This window comes from Entelurus aequoreus, linkage group LG23, assembly GCF_033978785.1.
Source record: "Entelurus aequoreus isolate RoL-2023_Sb linkage group LG23, RoL_Eaeq_v1.1, whole genome shotgun sequence".
NCBI classification, from domain to species: Eukaryota; Metazoa; Chordata; class Actinopteri; order Syngnathiformes; family Syngnathidae; genus Entelurus; species Entelurus aequoreus.
Window position 1 is genome coordinate 44,090,582 of NC_084753.1, and position 24,655 is coordinate 44,115,236.

The 24,655-nt window shown below is 36.9% G+C and overlaps 2 protein-coding genes across 3 annotated transcripts; one reads left to right on the forward strand and one right to left on the reverse strand.

The window, feature by feature from the left end:
* Positions 1–979: 979 nt before the first annotated feature.
* Positions 980–15,659, reverse strand: nubpl (nucleotide binding protein-like). 2 transcript variants are annotated; one of them, XM_062033971.1, is made up of 11 exons: positions 15,375–15,659; positions 15,043–15,227; positions 10,849–10,984; positions 10,695–10,729; positions 10,538–10,628; positions 3,525–3,564; positions 3,280–3,464; positions 3,129–3,214; positions 2,902–3,022; positions 1,293–1,375; positions 980–1,229 (listed from the first exon to the last, which is right to left on the reverse strand). In XM_062033971.1, the coding sequence occupies exons 1-11, from the start codon at positions 15,376–15,378 to the stop codon at positions 1,167–1,169; spliced, it is 1,029 nt and encodes a 342-aa protein (XP_061889955.1). In that variant the 5' UTR covers positions 15,379–15,659; the 3' UTR covers positions 980–1,166. The 2 variants fall into 2 exon arrangements, with proteins under 2 accessions (XP_061889955.1, XP_061889956.1); XM_062033972.1 differs by lacking the exons at positions 10,538–10,628; positions 10,695–10,729; positions 10,849–10,984; positions 15,043–15,227; positions 15,375–15,659 and adding an exon at positions 10,417–10,475.
* dtd2 (D-aminoacyl-tRNA deacylase 2) lies at positions 15,403–23,251 on the forward strand. Its single transcript, XM_062033976.1, has 3 exons — positions 15,403–15,781; positions 22,663–22,732; positions 22,916–23,251. Exons 1-3 carry the CDS (start codon positions 15,671–15,673, stop codon positions 23,215–23,217), a joined length of 483 nt encoding a protein of 160 aa, XP_061889960.1. The 5' UTR covers positions 15,403–15,670; the 3' UTR covers positions 23,218–23,251.
* The last annotated feature ends 1,404 nt before the right edge of the window (positions 23,252–24,655 follow it).

The window sequence follows — 24,655 nt, forward strand, 5'->3', positions numbered from 1 at the left end:
ATTGTTTGGTTGTCAAATGTTAAGGTGGTATTATTAAATAGGTGTATAATTGTTTGGTTGTCAAATGTTAAGGTGGTATTATTAAATAGGTGTATAATTGTTTGGTTGTCAAATGTTAAGGTGGTATTATTAAATAGGTGTGTAATTGTTTGGTTGTCACATGTTAAGGTGGTATTATTAAATAGGTGTATAATTGTTTGGTTGTCAAATGTTAAGGTGGTATTATTAAATAGGTGTATAATTGTTTGGTTGTCAAATGTTAAGGTGGTATTATTAAATAGGTGTGTAATTGTTTGGTTGTCACGTGTTAAGGTGGTATTATTAAATAGGTGTATAATTGTTTGGTTGTCACATGTTAAGGTGGTATTATTAAATAGGTGTATAATTGTTTTGTTGTCAAATGTTAAGGTGGTATTATTAAATAGGTGTATAATTGTTTGGTTGTCAAATGTTAAGGTGTTATTATTAAATAGATGTATAATTGTTTGGTTGTCAGATGTTAAGGTGGTATTATTAAATAGGTGTATAATTGTTTGGTTGTCAGATGTTAAGGTGGTATTATTAAATAGGTGTGTAATTGTTTGGTTGTCAAATGTTAAGGTGGTATTATTAAATAGGTGTATAATTGTTTGGTTGTCAAATGTTAAGGTGGTATTATTAAATAGATGTATAATTGTTTGGTTGTCAGATGTTAAGGTGGTATTATTAAATAGGTGAATAATTGTTTGTTGTCACATGTTAAGGTGGTATTATTAAATAGGTGTATAATGTTTGGTTGTCACATGTTAAGGTGGTATTATTAAATAGGTGTATAATTGTTGGGTTGTCAAATGTTAAGGTGGTATTATTAAATAGGTGTATAATTGTTTGGTTGTCACATGTTAAGGTGGTATTATTAAATAGGTGTATAATTGTTTGAAGTGATAAAATGAATATTTGTACATTTATTTATGACGCCACTTTGGACAAAATAGTTGGACAATCACATTTTTCAATTTAATGAAATAAAAGACATCACAAATAGAATACTTAGAAAAGTACCAAAAACCTTTTGGTACCGGTACCAAAATATTGGTATGGGGACAACACTGATATGTGTAAAGCCACTGGCTCCCTCTGCTGGTCGCCTAAATAACTGCACCCTCTCCCAACGTGGTCTGGTCCTGTCAGGTGTGCAACTCCTCCAGTCTTTGGACCACAGCAGCCGCCACCTTCCGGTACGCCGCCGCCTGCGGAACACACGCACGCATTAGCACGCACGCACGCCCCCACCTGGCAGAGTCGGGGAGGACCTCGGGGCTGCTGGGGGACGAGACCACCACCGGCTGTCCTCGGTCTGACGTCTCCCGGATGTTCATATGAAGTGGAATGTCGCCTGAGACCTCGGAAATACCAACATTAGTTTGTCAGAAAACATTTTCATTTGAGCACAATTCAAGTGCACTCAGCTACACACAGTAAGCGTACTTGCTCCGTGCACAAAATGAGTGCACCAAAGTACACACAGTGGGTGCACATGTCAAGTGCACATACTAAGTGCACTAACCTCAAAATTAAGGGCACTTAAAAACAGTCAGTGTACATGTCTAGTGCGCTGACTCAGTGTACAATTAAAGTGTAGCTAAGTGCACACGTGTGCAGAGAAAGTGCGTGTCTGTTAAAGTGCACTTAGCTACACACAGTAAGTGTACTTGTTCCGTGCACATGTCAAGTGCACTTACCTAAAAAAAGCACTTAAAAACACAGTGTACATGTTAAGTGTAGAGATTAAGTGCGCTTACTCTGTGTATAATTAAAGTGCAGCTGAGTGCACACGGGTGCAAAGAAAGCGTGTCTATGAAAGTGCACTTAGCTACACACAGTAAGTGTACTTGTTCCGTGCACCAAATGAGTGCACATGACAACTGCACTTACCTTAAAAAAGTGCACTTAAAAACACAGTGTACATGTTAAGTGCAGAGGTTAAGTGTGCTTACACGGTGTACAATTAAAGTGCAGCAAAGTGCACACGGGTGCAAAGAAAGTGCATGTCTATAAAAGTGCACTTAGCTACACACAGTAAGTGTACTTGTTCCGTGCACAAAATGAGTGCACATGTCAAGTGCACATACCTGAAAAAGTGCACTTAAAAACACAGTGTACATGTTAAGTGCGCTTACTCGGTGTACAATTAAAGTGCGGCTAAGTGCACACGGGTGCAAAGAAAACGCCTGTCTATGTAAGTGCACTTAGCTACACACAGTAATTGTACTTGTTATGTGCACAAAATGAGTGCACATGTCAACTGCACTTACCTAAAAAAAAGTGTACTTAAAGACACAGTGTACATGTTAAGTTCGCTTACTCTGTGTACAATTAAAGTGCAGCTAAGTGCACACTGGTGTCTATGAAAGTGCACTTAGATACACACAATAAGTGTACTTGTTCTGTGCAAAAAATGAGTGCACATGTCAACTGCACTTACCTAAAAAAAAGTGCACTTAAAAACACACAGTGTACATGTTAAGTGCCGAGGTTAAGTGTGCTTACTCGGTGTGCAATTAAAGTGCAGCTGAGTGCACACTTTGAGTGCACAAGGGTGAAGTAGACAAGTTGAAAGGTGGTCACCTAAGAGTTTGAGTGACTAGAGAAAAGTGCTATATAAATATCCCTTCACCTAAGAGTTTGAGTGACTAGAGAAAAGTGCTATATAAATATCACTTCACCTAAGAGGTTGAGTGACTAGAGAAAAGTGCTATATAAATATCACTTCACCTAAGAGTTGGAGTGACTAGAGAAAAGTGCTATATAAATATGACTTCACCTAAGAGTTGGAGTGACTAGAGAAAAGTGCTATATAAATATCACTTCACCTAAGAGTTTGAGTGACTAGAGAAAAGTGCTATATAAATATGACTTCACCTAAGAGTTGGACTCCCAGCGTGTCGGCTAGCTGCCGAGCGCCGTCGGCTCCAAAGATGTGAGTCTGATGGTCACACTTGGGACACGTGAAGACGCTCATGTTCTGCACCAGGCCCAGAACCTTAGAACCACAAGAAAGACCCAGGCGCAGAACCTTAGAACCACAAGAAAGACCCAGGCGCAGAACCTTAGACCACAAGAAGGCGGCCAAAAAAAGCTTCTTCTACCGGGACGTGGACCTTCTTGAACATCTCGGCTCCTCTGCGAGCGTCCAGCAGGGCGATGTCCTGCGGTGTGGACACGATGACCGCACCTGCACACGGGGACACCTGGACAGTCACGAGGCCCCGCCCCCCGCCCCAAAAGTCCCCGGCTCACCTGCTACCGGCACGTTCTGGGAGATGGACAGCTGGACGTCGCCCGTCCCAGGCGGCATGTCGATGACCAGGTAGTCCAGCGAGCCCCACTCCACCTGTCTGAGGAGCCGATCCATGGCCGACATCACCATGAGGCCCCGCCACACGATGGGGGCCCCGTCCTCCACCAGGAAGCCCATGGACATGCTGAGGAGGACACGTTAGCCTCCGTCACCAGCAGCCAGGTGTCGCTGGCACACCACTCACCAGGGGACTCCGTAGTTGGTCAGCGGCAGCATCCGATTGCCTGCCACCACACCAGAGAAGCACGCGTTAAGTGCACTTAAGTACAAACATTAAGTGCATGCACTTCAGGACAGCTGTTACGTTCACAAGTTAAGTGCATTTATGACGTTAGATGTACATGCTAAGTGTGCAAAGTAAGTGCACTTGTTGAATGTGCAATTCAATTGAGTACATACTTTAAGTGCACAAGTTAAGTGTGCAAAAAAGTGGGGGCGAATGTGTTCAGTCTGTCAGTTTTCTCCTGCAGATGGATGTACTTTGGTGCAAGGACAGCAAGACCATCAGCAAAATCTAGATCTTCAAGTTGGGAGACCAAAGTCCACTGGACACCCCTGGGTCTGTCAGTTGTATTCCGCATGACCCGGTCTATGGCAATCAGGAAGTTGGGAGACCAAAGTCCACTGGACACCCCTGGGTCTGTCAGTTGTACTCCGCATGACCCGGTCTATGGCAATCAGGAAGTTGGGAGACCAAAGTCCACTGGACACCCCTGGGTCTGTCAGTTGTACTCCGCATGACCAGGTCTATGGCAACCAGGAAGAGAATGGGGGAAATAGTACACCCTTGCCGCACACCAGACTCCACAGTGAACCGTGTAGATGGCTCACCATTAACGATGACGCTGCATTCAAAGTGACGGTAGAACATCCCTCTGAGAGTGAGCAGTTTTGGAGGAACTCCATAGACCCCAACAATCTTCCATAGGGTGTCACGATGGAGGCGGTCAAAGGCTTTGCGAAAGTCGATGAAGTTGATGTGCAGAGGAGTGTTCCATTCTACACACTGCTCGACAATGTTCCTCAGAGCAAAGATCTGGTCTATGCAGCCCCTTCCTCTCCTGAACCCTGCTTGTTCCTGCCGGAGCTTCTGATCAATAGTGGAATCCATTCTGCCGAGTAAAATCCTGCAGAAGACCTTAGATGGTACTGATAGCAGCGTGATGACCCGCCAGTTGTCACAGTTTTGGAGGTTTCCTTTCTTGGGGTGTTTGACAATCAGTCCCTTGTCCCAGTCTTGAGGTGTTACTTCCTTCTCCCAGATGTCTTTAGTAAGCACATTGCCGGACGGAGGTGTTAAGGTCAGCGTTCAGCATCTCTGCATAGACAGAGTCTATGCCGGCGGCTTTCCCATTCTTCAAGGCTTTGATGGCAAGTTTGACCTCTTCCTTACTTGGGGGGGTGGTCTCGATGTCAAGGAGACTTTCTGCTGGTGAAGGGTTGGCAGGATCATCTAGCTCCGGGCAGTTGAGTATCTCACGGAAATGCTCGACCCATCTCAAGATCTGGTCACTCTCAGTGGTGAGGATGTTGCTCTGTTTATCTTTGACAGGGGCCGGCTGGCTGGTGTACTTGCCTGTCTTGCTTTGTGATCTTGTAAATCGTACTCAAGTCACCCCCCTCCAGTTGTCACAGTTTTGGAGGTTTCCTTTCTTGGGGTGTTTGACAATCAGTCCCTTGTCCCAGTCTTGAGGTGTTACTTCCTTCTCCCAGATGACTTTAGTAAGCACATTGCCGGACGGAGGTGTTAAGGTCAGCGTTCAGCATCTCTGCATAGACAGAGTCTATGTCGGCGGCTTTCCCATTCTTCAAGGCTTTGATGGCAAGTTTGACCTCTTCCTTACTTACGGGGGTGGTCTCGATGTCAAGGAGACTTTCTGCTGGTGAAGGGTTGGCAGGATCATCTGGCTCCGGGCAGTTGAGTACCTCACAAAAATGCTCGACCCATCTCAAGATCTGGTCACTCTCAGTGGTGAGGATGTTGCCCTGTTTATCTTAGACAGGGGCCGGCTGGCTGGTGTACTTGCCTGTCTTGCTTTGTGATCTTGTAAATCGTACTCAAGTCACCCCGTGCAGCTGCACACTCAGCTTTCTCTGCTAGATCCTCAACAAAGGCCCCTTTGTCACTCCTTGCACTCTTCTTTACCTCTTTGTCCTTTTCCTTCTAGGCTTTCTGGACCTGCTCATGGAGCCTGTGCGCTTTTGTGCTAAGCAGTTTGGCTTTCAGCTGTTTTCTTTCTTCAGTTCTTGGCCAGGTGCCAGGTGTTAACCATTCTTTGTTCCCTCTTTCTATAGCCCAAGACTTTGGTGGCTGCCCCTACGTAAGACTTTTTGATGTTCTCACACTTGCCTTGGGTGTCTGAGTCTTCGTCCGCAGGTTTGGCGAGAGCACTGAAGCGGTTCTTCAGTTCCAGGCAGAACTCTTTGTTGGTCTTGAGCCATCTTAGTTTGGCTACATCAAGATGTTTCATACGTTGACTTTCCTTAGTTTCAGCTCGATGATGGCTGTTAGAAGGTAATGTTGACATCGGCTCCACGATAAACTCGAACGTCTTGGAGAGACCTGCGCCACTTTCCATTGATCAAGATGTGATCAATCTGGTTGGTGGTGGAACCGTCAGGTGACTTCCATGTGAGTTTATGGATTGTTTTGTGCGGAAAGATGGCACCACCGATGACGTAGTTGTTGGTCATGCAGAAGTCAACAAGACGCTCGCCATTGTCGTTCATCACACCGCGCCCGTGCTTCCCCATAGCTCTCTCACAGTCTGTGTTATCAGCTCCCACCTTGGCGTTGATGCCACCCATGATGACTAGCATGTCATGCTGGGGGACTTTAGAGACGGTCTGCTCATACCACTGGTCTTTTTCCTCCTCGTGTTCTTCATTGGTTGGTGCATAGCACTGAATGATGGTGAGCTTGCAGTGCATGGAGTTGAAGCGGGCTCTGATCAGCCTGTGGCCGAGGGGTTCTCAGTCCAGCAAGGTGTTGACCTTCTCCTTTGAGACTATGAGGGCCACGGAGTTCCCAGAGTGCAGGGATAACTGTGCCGTCGCTCATCACCCGGCGTCCAGAGCTGGTCCATCGGCATTCACTTATTCCCAGGATGTCCAACCTGCATCTTGACCTGAGCTCTTTTGGGTGTGTCCAACATGGTGTGGACATTCCATGCACCCAGGCGGATTGTAGTTTTGGGTCCCAGTAGGCTACCTATCGCGCTCCTGACTTCCTGTTGAAGGCTTTCACCAGGGGCGGTCATACTGCCAATAGGTTGGCTTGAGTCTACTGAGAGGTCCATAGTAGTATAGTTCCTAGAGGTTTCCGTAACGGTAGTGTCTTTTTACGGGGTGGGGTTGTTGGCCGACAATACCTGGTTGAACCTGCTGGGGGGCAGAGCCCCCGTCGGTATAGCTATCCGGGTCACAGAGACACGCTAAATTCCCCACCACGACAAGGTAACAGCACAAGTAAGTGCACTTACGACGTGCACCAAAGTACACACGTTAGATGTACATGCTAAGAGCACAAGTTAAGTGTGCAAAAATGTGCCCTTAATACGTGCACAAGTTAAGGGTGCAAAAATGTGCCCTTAATACGTGCCAAATTTAAGTGCACTTAAGTACACCAATTAAGTGAACTTATTACATGTACAATTACATGTAACTAAGTACATACATTAAGTGCACTTAATTGGTGTACTTAAGTGCACCTAAATTGTGCATATAGTGAGAGCACTTTTTTGTACACTTAACTTGTACATACTTTAAGTGCACAAGTTAACTGTGCAAAAAAAGGGCCCTTACTACGTGCACAATTTAGGTGCACTTAAGTGCACCAATTAAGTATTGAATGTACAATTAAAATGTAACTAAGTACATACTTTAAGAGCACTTAATTGGTGTACTTAAGTGCACCTAAATTGTGCACATAGAGAGAGCACTTTTTGTACACTTATGTTGTACATACTTTAGGTGCACAAGTTAAGTGCACTTACGACGTGCACCAAAGTACACACGTTAGATGTACATGCTAAGAGCACAAGTTAAGTGTGCAAAAATGTGCCCTTAATACGTGCCCAATTTAAGTGCACTTAAGTACACCAATTAAGTGAACTTACTACATGTACAATTACATGTAACTAAGTACATACATTAAGTGCTTTTAATTGGTGTACTTAAGTGCACCTAAATTGTGCATATAGTGAGAGCACTTTTTTGTACACTTAACTTGTACATACTTTAAGTGCACAAGTTAATTGCGCAAAAAAAGTGCCCTTACTACGTGCACAATTTAGGTGCACTTAAGTGCACCAATTAAGTATTGAATGTACAATTAAAATGTAACTAAGTACATACTTTAAGAGCACTTAATTTGTGTACTTAAGTGCACCTAAATTGTGCACATAGAGAGAGCACTTTTTGTACACTTATGTTTAGGTGCACAAGTTAAGTGCACAAGTTAAGTGCACTTACGACGTGCACCAAAGTACACACGTTAGATGTACATGCTAAGAGCACAAGTTAAGTGTGCAAAAATGTGCCCTTAATACGTGCACAAGTTAAGTGTGCAAAAATGTGCCCTTAATACGTGCCAAATTTAAGTGCACTTAAGTACACCAATTAAGTGAACTTATTACATGTACAATTACATGTAACTAAGTACATACATTAAGTGCACTTAATTGGTGTACTTAAGTGCACCTAAATTGTGCATATAGTGAGAACACTTTTTTGTACACTTAACTTGTACATACTTTAAGTGCACAAGTTAATTGCGCAAAAAAAGTGCCCTCACTATGTGCACAATTTAGGTGCACTTAAGTGCACCAATTAAGTATTGAATGTACAATTAAAATGTAACTAAGTACACTTTAAGAGCACTTAATTGGTGTACTTAAGTGCACCTAAATTGTGCACATAGAGAGCACTTTTTGTACACTTATGTTGTACATACTTTAGGTGTACAAGTTAAGTGCACTTACGACGTGCACCAAAGTACACACGTTAGATGTACATGCTAAGTGCGCAAAATAAGTGCACTTATTGAATGTGAAATTCAATTAAGTACATACTACACACAAGTGTGCAAAAAAAGGGCCCTTACTACGTGCACAATTTAAATGCAATTAAGTACAACGATTAAGTGCACGGGTTACAAGTGCAAGGTAAGTGTGCAAAAATATGCCCTTAATACGTGCACAAGTTAAGTGTGCAAAAATGTGCCCTTAATACGTGCACAATTTAAGTGCACTTAAGTACACCAATTAAGTGAACTTATTACATGTACAATTACATGTAACTAAGTACATACATTAAGTGCACTTAACTGGTGTACTTAAGTGCACCTAAATTGTGCATATAGTGAGAGCACTTTTTTGTACACTTAACTTGTACATACTTTAAGTGCACAAGTTAATTGTGCAAAAAAAGGGCCCTTACTACGTGCACAATTTAGGTGGACTTAAGTGCACCAATTAAGTATTGAATGTACAATTAAAATGTAACCAAGTACATACTTTAAGAGCACTTCATTGGTGTACTTAAGTGCACCTAAATTGTGCACATAGAGAGAGCACTTTTTGTACACTTAACTTGTACATACTTTAGGTGCACAAGTTAAGTGCACTTACGACGTGCACCAAAGTACACACGCTAGATGTACATGCTAAGTGCGCAAAATGAGTGCACTTATTGAATGTGAAATGCAATTAAGTACATACTACACACAAGTGTGCAAAAAAAGTGCCCTTACTAGGTGCACAATTTAAGTGCAATTAAGTACAACGATTAAGTGCACAGGTTACAAGTGCAAGGTAAGTGTGCAAAAATGTGCCCTTAATACGTGCACAAGTTAAGTGTGCAAAAATGTGCCCTTAATACGTGCCCAATTTAAGTGCACTTAAGTACACCAATTAAGTGAACGTATTACATGTACAATTACATGTAACTAAGTACATACATTAAGTGCACTTAATTGGTGTACTTAAGTGCACCTAAATTGTGCATATAGTGAGAACACTTTTGTACACTTAACTTGTACATACTTTAAGTGCACAAGTTAATTGTGCAAAAAAAGTGCCCTTACTATGTGCACAATTTAGGTGCACTTAAGTGCACCAATTAAGTATTGAATGTACAATTAAAATGTAACTAAGTACATACTTTAAGAGCACTTCATTGGTGTACTTAAGTGCACCTAAATTGTGCACATAGAGAGAGCACTTTTTGTACACTTAACTTGTACATACTTTAAGTGCACACGTTAAGTGCACTTACAACGTGCACCAACATACACACGTTAGATGTACATGCTAAGTGCGCAAAATAAGTGCACTTATTGAATGTGAAATGCAATTAAGTACATACTACACACAAGTGTGCAAAAAAAGTGCCCTTACTACATGCACAATTTAAGTGCAATTAAGTACAACGATTAAGTGCACGGGTTACAAGTGCAAGGTAAGTGCAGTTAAACGCACACATTGAATGTACAAGTTAAGTGCACAAACTAAGCGCAGAAAGTGCACAATTTAAGTGCACCTTTGGTCAAGAATGAACTGCTTGTGTTAAGTGTGCAACATGTGTGCACTTCATTCATGCATAATTGAGGTGTAATTAAGTACACAGCATGTGCACTTGTTGAGTGTAATAATGAAGTGCACTTACTAATAAGTGCACTAAAGTACACACATTAGATGTACATGTCAAGTGCGCAAAATAAGTGCACTTTTTGAATGTGCAATTCGATTAAGTGCATACTTTAAGTGCACAAGTTGAGTGTGCAAAAAAGTGCCCTTACTACGTGCACAATTTAAGTGCAATTAGGTACACCGATTAAGTGCACAGGTTAAAAGTGCAAGGTAAGTGCAGTTAAATGCGCAGTTTGGGGATGGAGGGGCCGTACACTTCACGTAGTACCTATGTAGTACCCATGTAGTAGTTTGAGTGTACTCACTGCAGGTTAGCCCTGGGTTGCCCTTCAGGTGCATGAGTTTGGGTATGGAGGGTCCGTACACGTCATGTAGTACCCATATAGTACCCATATAGTACATGTGTAGTTGTTTGAGTGTACTCACTGCTGGTGAGCTCCGGGTTCCCCTTCAGGTGCATGAGTTTGGGTATGGAGGGTCCGTACACGTCATGTAGTACCCATGTAGTAGACAAGTAGTAAGTATGTAGTAGTTTGAGTGTACTCACTGCTGGTGAGCTCCGGGTTCCCCTTCAGGTGCATGAGTTTGGGTATGGAGGGTCCGTACACGTCAGCGTCCAGCAGACCCACGGTCTTGGCCTGGCAGGAAGGCGCAGTGAAAAAGGAGAAGGCGGTACCCGGTACCTGGTACCAAGGGGGTCTTACCGGATCATTGGCCATCAGGGCCAGCGCCAGGTTGACTGCACAGGAACAATGGAGCAGGTTAGGAGCCCACAGCCATACAGCCGACAGCACACCCGACAACAATGGAGCAGGTTAGGAGCCCACAGCGGCTGACAACTAGGGGGCGGCGACCTACCTGCTGTGGTGGACTTGCCCACGCCCCCTTTGCCCGAAGCCACCACCAGGACCTGCTTGACCCCGCTGATGGGCTTCTGCTTGGGGAGACCACGGGCCATCTGCTGCTTCTGCCGCTCCTGGAGGTCCACCGACCTCTGAAGGGCAAAACCACGTCAGGTTAACTTTCAGTTTCACTTCCTGCCGAGGCGAAGCAGCCTCGGTGGACAAAAGAATGAGAGACGGGCCACCGCTTCCATTGTTGGGTTCATTCTCTCAAAGCGCTGATTGTTTACAATCTATGAGTTTGATGGAATATTATTTCTTTCAACTGCACTTTTACAACATTCAAGTCTCATTTATTCTGAAAAATACTTTTTTTTCAGAAAAAATGTATTACTAATTTATTGTGAGAAATACTTTTTTTTCAGACAAAACATTACTAATTTATTGTGAAAAAAACTTTTTTTTCAGAAAAAGAATGTATTACTAATTTATTGTGAAAAAGACTTTTTTTCAGAAAAAAATGTATTACTAATTTATTGTGAAAAAACTTTTTTTTTCCAGAAAAAACATTTATTACTAATTTATTGTGAAAAAAACTTTTTTTCAGAATTTTCTTTTTACTAATTTATTGTGAAAAAACTTTTTTTTCAGAAAAAAATTTAATACTAATTTATTGTGAAAAAAACTTTCTGAAATATTTTTTTTTACTAATTTATTGTGAAAAAAACTTTTTGCAGAAAATGTATTACTAATTTATTGTGTAAAAAACTTTTTTCAGAAAACAATTTATTACTAATTTATTGTGAAAAAACTTTTTTCAGAAAAAGAATGTGTTACTAATTTATTGGGAAAAAAACTTTTTTTTCCAGAAAAAACATTTATTACTAATTTATTGTGAAAAAACTTTTTTTTCAGAAAAAAATGTAATACTAATTTATTGTGGAATAAACTTTTTCTGAATTTTTTTTTTTACTAATTTATCGTGAAAAAAACTTTTTTCACAAAAGGTATTACTAATTTATTGTGTAAAAAACTTTTTTCAGAAAACAATTTATTACTAATTTATTGTGAAAATAACTTTTTTTTCAGAAAAAAAATTACTAATTTATTGTGAAAAAAACTTTTTTTCAGATTTTTTTTTTTACTAATTTATTGTGAAAAAAATACTTTCAGAAATTTTCTTATTACAAATTTGTGAAAAAAAACTTTTTTCCCGAATTTAATTTTTACTAATTTATTGTGAAAACTATTTTTTTCTGAAAAAAAATGTATTACAAATTTATTATGAAAATATTTTTTTTTGAGAAAATTGTTAAAAAACCCAAAATTTCAGAAAAAAATGTATTATTCATTTATTGTGAAAAATACTTTTTTTTCAGGAAAAAAATTTATTACTAATTTATTGAGAAAAATACTTTTTTTTCAGAAAAAACATTTAATACTAATTTATTGTGAAAAAAACGTTTTTTCAGAATTTTTTTTTAACAATTTATTGTGAAAAACACTTTTTCTTCAGAAAAAATTTATTACTAATTTGTTGTGGAAAAAACTTTCAGAATTTTTTTTTTACTGATTTATTGTGAAAAAAAAAACTTTTTCAGAAAAAAAATGTATTACTAATTTATTGTGAAAAAAACTTTCATAATTTTTTTTTTTACTAATTTATTGTGAAAAAACTTTTTCCAGAAAATATATTACTCATTTATTGTGAAAAATAATTTTTTGTCAGAAAAAACATTTATTACTAATTTATTGTGAAAAAAAAACTTTTTCAGAAAAAGATGTATTACAAATTTGTGAAAAATAACTTTTTTCCAGATTTTTTTTTTTTTACTAATTTATTGTGAAAAAAAAAAAATTCAGAAAAAAAATGTATTACTAATTTATAATGAAAATATTTTTTTTGAGAAAATTGTGAAAAAAACAAAATTTCAGAAAAAAAATGTATTACTCATTTATTGTGAAAAATCCTTTTTTTTCTGGAAAAAAATGTATTACTAATTCATTGTGAAAAATATATTTTTTTCAGAAAAAACATTTATTACTAATTTATAAAAAAAAAAAAAGTTATTGTTCAAGAAGAAAAGTGCCCTTTTGTTGTTTCTGTTATTTTACAGAATCAAAGTGAAATATTTCAAACTCATGTAGTTTTACAGCCTTAGTCAAATATTTTACCAAAAATGACTATTTTTTATAATAAAAGTTAATGATGTTGTCCAAAAAATGTTGTCATTATACAGGAATTATGTCAGAATATTTTGAGAATTATTATTGTTTTAATGTACAAGAACATATTACACCATTTGACATGATTAAAGTCAGAAATATTGTGAAAAAAGTCAATTGTTTTTTAAAAACATTTCTCATTTTTAGGAATATTCTGAGAAGAAATGTCATTTTGAAAAAGAAAATGATGAAATTAAAGTTAAACGTTTCGAAAAATGTTAGTCATATTTTGAGTTAAAAGTTGTCATTATACAAGAATTATTTTGGAATATTTTGAAGAAAAATGATGTCATCTTACAGGATTGAAGTCACATATATTATTACTAATTTATTGTGAAAAAACTTTTTTTCAGAATTTTTTTTTTTACTAATTTATTGTGAAAAAAAACTTTCAGAAATGTTTTTATTACAAATTTGTGAAAAAAAAACTTTTTTCCCGAATTTTATTTTTACTATTTTATGTGAAAACTATTTTTTTCTGAAAAAAAAATGTATTACTACTTTATTATGAAAATATTTTTTTTGAGAAAATTGTGAAAAAAAACCAAAATTTCAGAAAACAATGTATTACTCATTTATTGTGAAAAATACTTTTTTTTTTCAGGAAAAAAAGGTATTACTAATTTACTGTGAAAAATACTTTTTTTTCAGAAAAAACATTTATTACTAATTTTTTGTGAAAAAAATGTTTTTTCAGAATTTTTTAAAAACTAATTTATTGTGAAAAAAAAAAATTTCAGAAAAAAAGTAATGAGAAAAAAAGTAGAGTCATGTTGGAATATTAAGAATTCAAGTCAAATATGAAATGATGAAATTAAAGTTAAATATGTTTCGAAAAATGTTAGTTATATTTTGTGTTAAAAGTTGTCATTATACAAGAATTATTTTGGAATATTTTGAAGAAAAATTATGTCATCTTACAGGATTGAAGTCACATATGTTGTGTCAAAAATTGCAATATTGTGAGATACACGTTTTTTTTTAGAAATATTCTGAAAACATTTACAATACTAAATCATTACATTTTACAAGATTAAAATATAATATATTATGTATTTTAAAAAAAAAGTTTAGATTTTGGAAAAAAATTTACATTTTTGAGAAAATATTCGGGATAAAATTCACAGGGAAAAATTAAAGTCAAAGGAATTTGCGAGAAAAAGTTGTCACAAGGTTTATATTTGAGAAAAACAATTACAAGACAAAATGATGTCATTTTATAAGATTCAAACAAAGATATGAAAAAAAGTTTTTTTTTTAGAATAAATATTGTGACAAAAAGGTGGAATTATGTTGGAAACATTTCTAATTGAACAAGAAATGCCACTTGACATGACGTAAGTCGAATGGCAGTCAAATATTGGATTTGATGCATGCTAACTGTTAGCATTTGAGCTCATTTTACAGATATACTTTCACTTGACCCATGCTAGCTTTTTGCTGGTGTACACCTCAGTCATATGTTGTGTCACGTGACTTGACCCACGCTAACTGTTAGCACGTTTGCTGTTGTACACGCAGTCAAACATTTTGCAACTGCCATGAAGAACAACAGTAGCACTTTCGCTTGTATTATTATTGTAGCCTATTTTTATGGACCTGCCTCTTTGTGATGTCAAGTTCCTGTTATAAGCTGTTATACAGTATAGGCCTTGAGCTCTTATTTTGAAGGCGCCAGGAGCGGAAGTGGTGACACGTTGTGGTGGAGCGGAGTTTTTGAAAAAGAAAGGAAATAAAGTGTTTGTTATTTTGTACTTTTATACAGTACAGGCGACATATACCAACCCTCGGTTACATTATTATATGTTTATCTTTAGAAATGAAAAGGCAATTTAAAGCGACAATGCATGCTTGATGTAACATTGAATCAGTCATTAAATAATACTAGTCTTAGCAGCACTTCCGGTTTGACCGCTAACTTGACGACGCTCAGCTAACTTGACAAAAGCCGAAGTGTGTGTGGCGAAATGTACACATGACTTACCTGGCGGAGTATTAAGTGTACTCCCAAAGCAGAATCGGGTTTAAATCCCGGTCCTCCGCATAAAGACGATGATTTGTTGGCGTATATTTGCAGTAAACGCCTCAGTCTGCCGTACGTCACCTGCGCCATCTTGCTGCTCACACACGGCTGGTCGAGGGCGTCAACATTGCGCAGAAAGACGCAGTCTACAAGAGGAAAACACCGACGAACGTCTTTTTTTAATGTTTTGTTGTAAATTACTTACATAACTTTTTGGGTTAATTTCTTGAAGTTGATTAAAAAAATAATAATACAATTTGAGCGAGCGAATGTCCAAAATGCGCATGACTCACGCATTTGTGATGCTTTGAATAACTGCTGATGACGTAAACGGAAGTGTGAATCATGCGACGCCTTCCAGTCAACCGTTCCCCTTTTTTGCTCAATAACTTCATTTTGCTCAATAACTTGACAAGAGTTTCTTTTATCGCTCGCATCTTACTCTTATTAAGCCACTAAGGCTCGCATCTTACTCTTATTAAGCCACTAAGGCTCGCTTCTTACTCTTCTAAAGCCACTAAGGCTCACATTTTACTCTCCTAAAGCATCTTCCTCTTGTAAAACCAGTAAGGCTCAGTTGTTTTGAGGCATGAGCGACAAAAGTTGTGGTCCTGTGGCCCGCGCGGTCCTCCAGCAGTGCCTGCAAGCCCGCCTGCAGGTCAAAGCCGCCCAGGAGCACTGCGACGCCGAATGGGTTGAGGTGACACACTTTAGTACATTTACTTAGTCTAAATATTACTACACACATTTACGTAGTCTAAATATTACTACACACATTTACGTAGTCTAAATATTACTACACACATTTACTTAGTCTAAATATTTACTTAGTCTAAATATTACTACACACATTTACTTAGTCTAAATATTACTACACACATTTACTTAGTCTAAATATTACTACACACATTTACATAGTCTAAATATTACTAGACATTTACTTAGTCTAAATATTACTACACACATTTACTTAGTCTAAATATTTACTTAGTCTAAATATTACTACACACATTTACTTAGTCTAAATATTACTACACACATTTACTTAGTCTAAATATTACTACACACATTTACTTAGTCTAAATATTACTACACACATTTACATAGTCTAAATATTACTAGACATTTACTTAGTCTAAATATTACTACACACATTTACTTAGTGTAAATATTTACTTAGTCTAAATATTACTAGACATTTACTTAGTCTAAATATTACTACACACATTTACATAGTCTAAATATTTACTTAGTCTAAATATTACTACACACATTTACTTAGTGTAAATATTTACTTAGTCTAAATATTACTAGAGACATTTACTTAGTCTAAATATTACTACACACATTTACTTAGTCTAAATATTTACTTAGTCTAAATATTACTACACACATTTACATAGTCTAAATATTTACTTAGTCTAAATATTACTACACACATTTACATAGTCTAAATATTTACTTAGTCTAAATATTACTACACACATTTACTTAGTCTAAATAACTACACACATTTACTTAGTCTAAATATTACTACACACATTTACTTAGTCTGAATATTACTACACACATTTACTTAGTCTAAATATTACTACACACATTTACATAGTCTAAATATTACTAGACATTTACTTAGTCTAAATATTACTACACACATTTACTTAGTGTAAATATTTACTTAGTCTAAATATTACTAGAGACATTTACTTAGTCTAAATATTACTACACACATTTACTTAGTCTAAATATTACTACACACATTTACTTAGTCTAAATATTACTACACACATTTAAATAGTCTAAATATTACTAGACATTTACTTAGTCTAAATATTACTACACACATTTACTTAGTGTAAATATTTACTTAGTCTAAATATTACTAGAGACATTTACTTAGTCTAAATATTACTACACACATTTACTTAGTCTAAATATTTACTTAGTCTAAATATTACTACACACATTTACATAGTCTAAATATTTACTTAGTCTAAATATTACTACACACATTTACTTAGTGTAAATATTTACTTAGTCTAAATATTACTAGACATTTACTTAGTCTAAATATTACTACACACATTTACTTAGTCTAAATATTTACTTAGTCTAAATATTACTACACACATTTACATAGTCTAAATATTTACTTAGTCTAAATATTACTACACACATTTACATAGTCTAAATATTTACTTAGTCTAAATATTACTACACACATTTACTTAGTCTAAATAACTACACACATTTACTTAGTCTAAATATTACTACACACATTTACTTAAGTCTAAATATTTACTTAGTCTAAATATTACTACACACATTTACTTAGTCTAAATATTACTACACACATTTACTTAGTCTAAATATTACTACACACATTTACATAGTCTAAATATTACTAGACATTTACTTAGTCTAAATATTTACTTAGTCTAAATATCACTACACACATTTACTTAGTCTAAATATTTACTTAGTCTAAATATTACTAGTGTATATATTTACTTAGTCTAAATATTTACTTAGTCTAAATATTACAAGAGACATTTACTTAGTCTAAATATTACTACACACATTTACTTAGTCTAAATATTTACTTAGTCTAAATATTACTACACACATTTACTTAGTCTAAATATTACTACACACATTTACTTAGTCTAAATATTTACTTAGTCTAAATATTACTACACACATTTACTTAGTCTAAATAACTACACACATTTACTTAGTCTAAATATTACTACACACATTTACTTAGTCTAAATATTACTACACACATTTACTTAGTCTAAATATTACTACACACATTTACTTACGCAAGTACGGTGTTAGCTTTCACTGTTATGCTGATGACACTCAACTCTACATGCCCCTAAAGCTGACCAACACGCCGGACTGTAGTCAGCTGGAGGCGTGTCTTAATGAAATTAAACAATGGATGTCCGCTAACTTTTTGCAACTCAACGCTAAGAAAACGGAAATGCTGATTATCGGTCCTGCTAGACACCAACATCTATTTAATAATACCACCTTAACATTTGACAACCAAACAATTAAACAAGGAGACTCGGTAAAGAATCTGGGTATTATCTTCCACCCAACTCTCTCGTTTGAGTCACACATTAAGAGTGTTACTAAAACGGCCTTCTTTCATCTCCGTAATATCGCTAAAATTCGTTCCATCTTGTCCACAAGCGACGCTGAGATCATTATTCATGCGTTCGTTACGTCTCGTCTCGATTACTGTAACGTATTATTTTCGGGTCTCCCTATGTCTAGCATTAAAAGATTACAGTTGGTACAAAATGCGGCTGCAAGGCTTTTGACAAAAACAAGAAAGTTTGATCATATTACGCCTATACTGGCTCACTTGCACTGGCTTCCTGTGCACTTAAGATGCGACTTTAAGGTTTTACTACTTACGTATAAAATATTACACGGTTTAGCTCCAGCCTATCTCGCCGATTGTATTGTACCATATGTCCCGGCAAGAAATCTGCGTTCAAAGAACTCCGGCTTATTAGTGATTCCCAGAGCCAAAAAAAAGTCTGCGGGCTATAGAGCGTTTTCTATTCGGGCTCCAGTACTCTGGAATGCCCTCCCGGTAACAGTTAGAGATGCTACCTCAGTAGAAGCATTTAAGTCTCATCTTAAAACTCATTTGTATAATCTAGCCTTTAAATAGACCCCCCCTTTTTTAGACCAGTTGATCTGCCGTTTCTTTTCTTCTCTCCTCTTCTCCCCTGTCCCTTGCGAGGGGGAGTTGCATAGGTCCGGTGGCCATGGATGAAGTGCTGGCTGTCCAGAGCCGGGACCCCGGGTGGACCACTAGCCTGTGCATCGGTTGGGGACATCTCTGCGCTGCTGACCCGTCTCCGCTCGGGATGGTTTCCTGTTGGCCCCGCTGTGGACTGGACTCCCGCTGATGTGTTGGATCCACTGTGGACTGGACTTTCACAATGTTATGTCAGACCCACTCCACATCCGTTGCTTTCGGTCTCCCCTAGAGGGGGGGGGTTACCCACATATGCGGTCCTCTCCAAGGTTTCTCATAGTCATTCACCGACGTCCCACTGGGGTGAGTTTTTCCTTGCCCGTATGTGGGCTCTGTACCGAGGATGTCGTTGTGGCTTGTACAGCCCTTTGAGACACTTGTGATTTAGGGCTATATAAATAAACATTGATTGATTGATTGATACTTAGTCTAAATATTACTACACACATTTACTTAGTCTAAATATTACTACACACATTTACTTAGTCTAAATATTACTACACACATTTACATAGTCTAAATATTACTAGACATTTACTTAGTCTAAATATTTACTTAGTCTAAATATTACTACACACATTTACTTAGTGTAAATATTTACTTAGTCTAAATATTACTAGAGACATTTACTTAGTCTAAATATTACTACACACATTTACTTAGTCTAAATATTACTACACACATTTACTTAGTCTAAATATTTACTTAGTCTAAATATTACTACACACATTTACATAGTCTAAATATTTACTTAGTCTAAATATTACTACACACATTTACTTAGTCTAAATAACTACACACATTTACTTAGTCTAAATATTACTACACACATTTACTTAGTCTAAATATTACTACACACATTTACTTAGTCTAAATATTACTACACACATTTACTTAGTCTAAATATTACTACACACATTTACATAGTCTAAATATTACTAGACATTTACTTAGTCTAAATATTACTACACACATTTACTTAGTCTAAATATTACTACACACATTTACTTAGTCTAAATATTACTACACACATTTACTTAGTCTAAATATTTACTTAGTCTAAATATTACTAGAGACATTTACTTAGTGTAAATATTACTAGAGACATTTACTTAGTCTAAATATTTACTTAGTCTAAATATTACAAGAGACATTTACTTAGTCTAAATATTACTACACACATTTACTTAGTCTAAATATTTACTTAGTCTAAATATTACTACACACATTTACTTAGTCTAAATATTACTACACACATTTACTTAGTCTAAATATTACTACACACATTTACTTAGTCTAAATATTACTAGACATTTACTTAGTCTAAATATTACTAGAGACATTTACTTAGTCTAAATATTACTAGAGACATTTACTTAGTCTAAATATTACTACACACATTTACTTAGTCTAAATATTACTACACACATTTACGTAGTCTAAATATTACTAGACATTTGCTTAGTCTAAATATTTACTTAGTCTAAATATTACTACACACATTTACTTAGTCTAAATATTACTACACACATTTACTTAGTCTAAATATTACTACACACATTTACTTAGTCTAAATATTTACTTAGTCTAAATATTACTAGAGACATTTACTTAGTCTAAATATTTACTTAGTCTAAATATTATTACACACATTTACTTAGTCTAAATATTTACTTAGTCTAAATATTACTAGAGACATTTACTTAGTCTAAATATTTACTTAGTCTAAATATTATTACACACATTTACTTAGTCTAAATATTTACTTAGTCTAAATATTACTAGAGACATTTACTTAGTCTAAATATTTACTTAGTCTAAATATTACTACACACATTTACTTAGTCTAAATATTTACTTTGTCTAAATATTACTAGAGACATTTAGTCTAAATATTTACTTAGTCTAAATATTACTACACACATTTACGTAGTCTAAATATTACTACACACATTTACTTAGTCTAAATATTTACTTAGTCTAAATATTACTAGAGACATTTAGTCTAAATATTTACTTAGTCTAAATATTACTACACACATTTACGTAGTCTAAATATTACTAGAGACATTTAGTCTAAATATTTACTTAGTCTAAATATTACTACACACATTTACTTAGTCTAAATATTTACTTAGTCTAAATATTACTACACACATTTACTTAGTCTAAATATTTACTTAGTCTAAATATTACTACACACATTTACTTAGTCTAAATATTTACTTTGTCTAAATATTACTAGAGACATTTAGTCTAAATATTTACTTAGTCTAAATATTACTACACACATTTACGTAGTCTAAATATTACTACACACATTTACTTAGTCTAAATATTTACTTAGTCTAAATATTACTAGAGACATTTAGTCTAAATATTTACTTAGTCTAAATATAACTACACACATTTACTTAGTCTAAATATTACTACACACATTTACTTAGTCTAAATATTACTAGAGACATTTACTTAGTCTAAATATTTACTTAGTCTAAATATTACTAGAGACATTTACTTAGTCTAAATATTTACTTAGTGTAAATATTTGCTTAGTGTAAATATTTACTTAGTGTAAATAGTATCCGCTTCAGAACATTCTGGTCAAGGTGCGCTACTTTAAAAAAATAAATAAAAATTCCCACAATTATATTTTTCCCGGGACATTTTTTCCCACCCAAAACAAATATACCATTTTTCAAAAGGGCCAATGCTAATAACATTAGCATGTTAGCTTTTCAGCTAATTTTACAGGTCAACACCTCAGAGTAAAATATGTGGTTACTTAACACATGCGGTTAGCATGTCCGTAGGGGTGTGTTAATAAGTCTGCAGGGGTGTGGTAATAAGTCTGTAGGGGTGTGGTAATAAGTCTGTAGGGGTGTGGTAATAAGTCTGTAGGGGTGTGTTAATAAGTCTGCAGGGGTGTGGTAATAAGTCTGTAGGGGTGTGGTAGTAAGTCTGTAGGGGTGTGTTAATAAGTCTGTAGGGGTGTGGTAGTAAGTCTGTAGGGGTGTGGTAATAAGTCTGTAGGAGTGTGGTAATAAGTCTGTAGGGGTGTGGTAGTAAGTCTGTAGGAGTGTGGTAATAAGTCTGTAGGGGTGTGGTAATAAGTCTAGGAGTGTGGTAATAAGTCTGTAGGGGTGTGGTAGTAAGTCTGTAGGAGTGTGGTAATAAGTCTGTAGGGGTGTGTTAATAAGTCCGCAGGGGTGTGGTAGTAAGTCTGTAGGGGTGTGTTAATAAGTCTGCAGGAGTGTGGTAATAAGTCTGTAGGGGTGTGTTAATAAGTCTGTAGGGGTGTGGTAATAAGTCTGCAGGGGTGTGGTAATAAGTCTGTAGGGGTGTGTTAATAAGTCTGTAGGGGTGTGGTAATAAGTCTGTAGGGGTGTGTTATTAAGTCTGCAGGGGTGTGTTAATAAGTCTGTAGGGGTGGTAATAAGTCTGTAGGGGTGGTAATAAGTCTGTAGGGGTGTGGTAATAAGTATGTAGGGGTGTGTTAATACGTCTGTAGGGGTGTGTTAATAAGTCTGTAGGGGTGGTAATAAGTCTGTAGGGGTGTGGTAATAAGTCTGTAGGGCTGTGGTAATAAGTCCGTAGGGGTGTGGGGTGTGGTAATAAGTCCGTAGGGGTGTGGTAATAAGTCTGTAGGGCTGTGGTAATAAGTCTGTAGGGGTGTGGGGTGTGGTAATAAGTCCGTAGGGGTGTGGTAATAAGTCCGTAGGGGTGTGGTAATAAGTCTGTAGGGGTGTGGTAATAAGTCCTGAATTTGTGTTGAATGCAAATGTTCCCACCGGCAGGTGGGAAGAGGAATGGTGATCTACGTGTGTTTCTTCAAAGGCGCAACAGACGACATCCTGCCCAAGATGGGTGAGCGACATTACGGCGTCCGGTGTTGTTGTGGCGAACGTGTCATGTTGTTGTGGTGAAGGTGTCATGTTGTGGTGAAGGTGTCATGTTGTTGTGGTGAAGGTGTCATGTTGTTGTGGTGAAGGTGTCATGTTGTTGTGGTGGTGAAGGTGTCAACTCCTCCTTTGTGTGTGTGTGGTCTAGTCTCCACGCTGTTGAACCTGCGGCTGTGCGAGTCCGAGTCCGGCAGGATGGTGTCGGTGCTGGAGCTGCCCGGCAGCGTGCTGGTGGTGCCGCAGGCCACGCTGGGTGGCAAGGCCAAGGGGCGGGTCATGCAGTACCACAACAACATCGGTAAAGAAGACGGACTGAGGCTCTACACCGCCTTCGTGGCTCTCTGCCAACAGGAAGTGGCGGGTGTGACGCTGAAACACGGCACGTACGGGAACAGACAGGTCCTGAAGCTGGACACCAACGGGCCTTACACACACCTGGTGGACTTCTGAACCCTCACCCAAGACAAAGAAAAAATAAAGCAGTATAAAGTATGCTAACCATCTTTCTTCTTCCATTTTGTTGCACTGTTAGCACGTTAGCATGCTAAATCATTTAGCATGTACGCACCTCAGTCACACCTTGTGATAGCGTGCTAATCATTAGCATTTACCTGTTAGCACGTTAACATGCTAGCTCATTTAGCATGTACACACCTCAGTCACACCTTGTGATAGCGTGCTAATCATTAGCATTTACTTGTTAGCACATTAACATGCTAGCTCATTTAGCATGTACACACAACTCAGTCACACCATGTGATAGCGTGCTAATAATTAGCATTTACCTGTTAGCACGTTAACATGCTAGCTCATTTTGCATGTACACACCTCAGTCACATCTTGTGATAGCATGCTAATCATTAGCATTTACCTGTTAGCACATTAACATGCTAGCTCATTTAGCATGTACACACACCTCAGTCACATCTTGTGATAGCATGCTTATCCTTAGCATTTACCTGTTAGCACGTTAACATGCTAGCTCATTTAGCATGTACACACCTCAGTCACATCTTGTGATAGCATGCTAATCATTAGCGTTGCAGGGCAATTCAAGTACCAAGTTGTATCACTGAAGATGTACGGTTGCAAAATTTGCTAAAAAGGTTAGCATGATAACATTAGCATGCCAACAGTTAATGTGTCAAGCACAAAGTTATAAAGCTCTGAGGTATATGGCTGTAAAATTTGCTAAAAAAAGTTAGCATTTTAACATTAGCATGCTAACAGTTATTGTGTCAAGTACGAAGTAAATAGTACTGAGGGTACACAATTAGCGAAAAAGTTTGCATGATAACATTAGCATGCTCACAGCTAACGTGTCAAGCACAGTTATAGAGCTCTGAGGTGTATGGCTTTAAAAGTTAGCATTGTAACATTAGCATGCTAACAGTTGTTGTCTCAAATAAAGTCAATAGTACTGAGGGTGTACAGCTACAAAATTTGCTAAAAGATTAGCATGTCAACAGTTAATGTGTCAAGCACAAAGTTATAAAGCTCTGAGGTATATAGCTGTAAAATTTGCTAAAAAAGTTAGCATTTTAACATTAGCATGCTAACAGTTATTGTGTCAAGTACGAAGTAAATAGTACTGAGGGTACACAATTACCTAAAAAGTTAGCATTTTAACATTAGCATGCTAACAGTTTTTGCGTCAAGCAGGAAGTAAACGGTCCTGAGGCTACACAGTTAGCTAAAAAGTTGGCATGATAACATTAGCATTGTTGCTGGTATCGCGTCAGAAGTGAAACTGTTGCTCATTTGGCGAGTCTGTTGTTTTGTCGTTAACCGACGCTATTTGACTAGCATGCTAACTGGCAGCATTTCCATCCAATTTCCCCCCCAAATTTTTTTTAATCGGAATTTATTTGGCGCCTTCTTCCAGAAA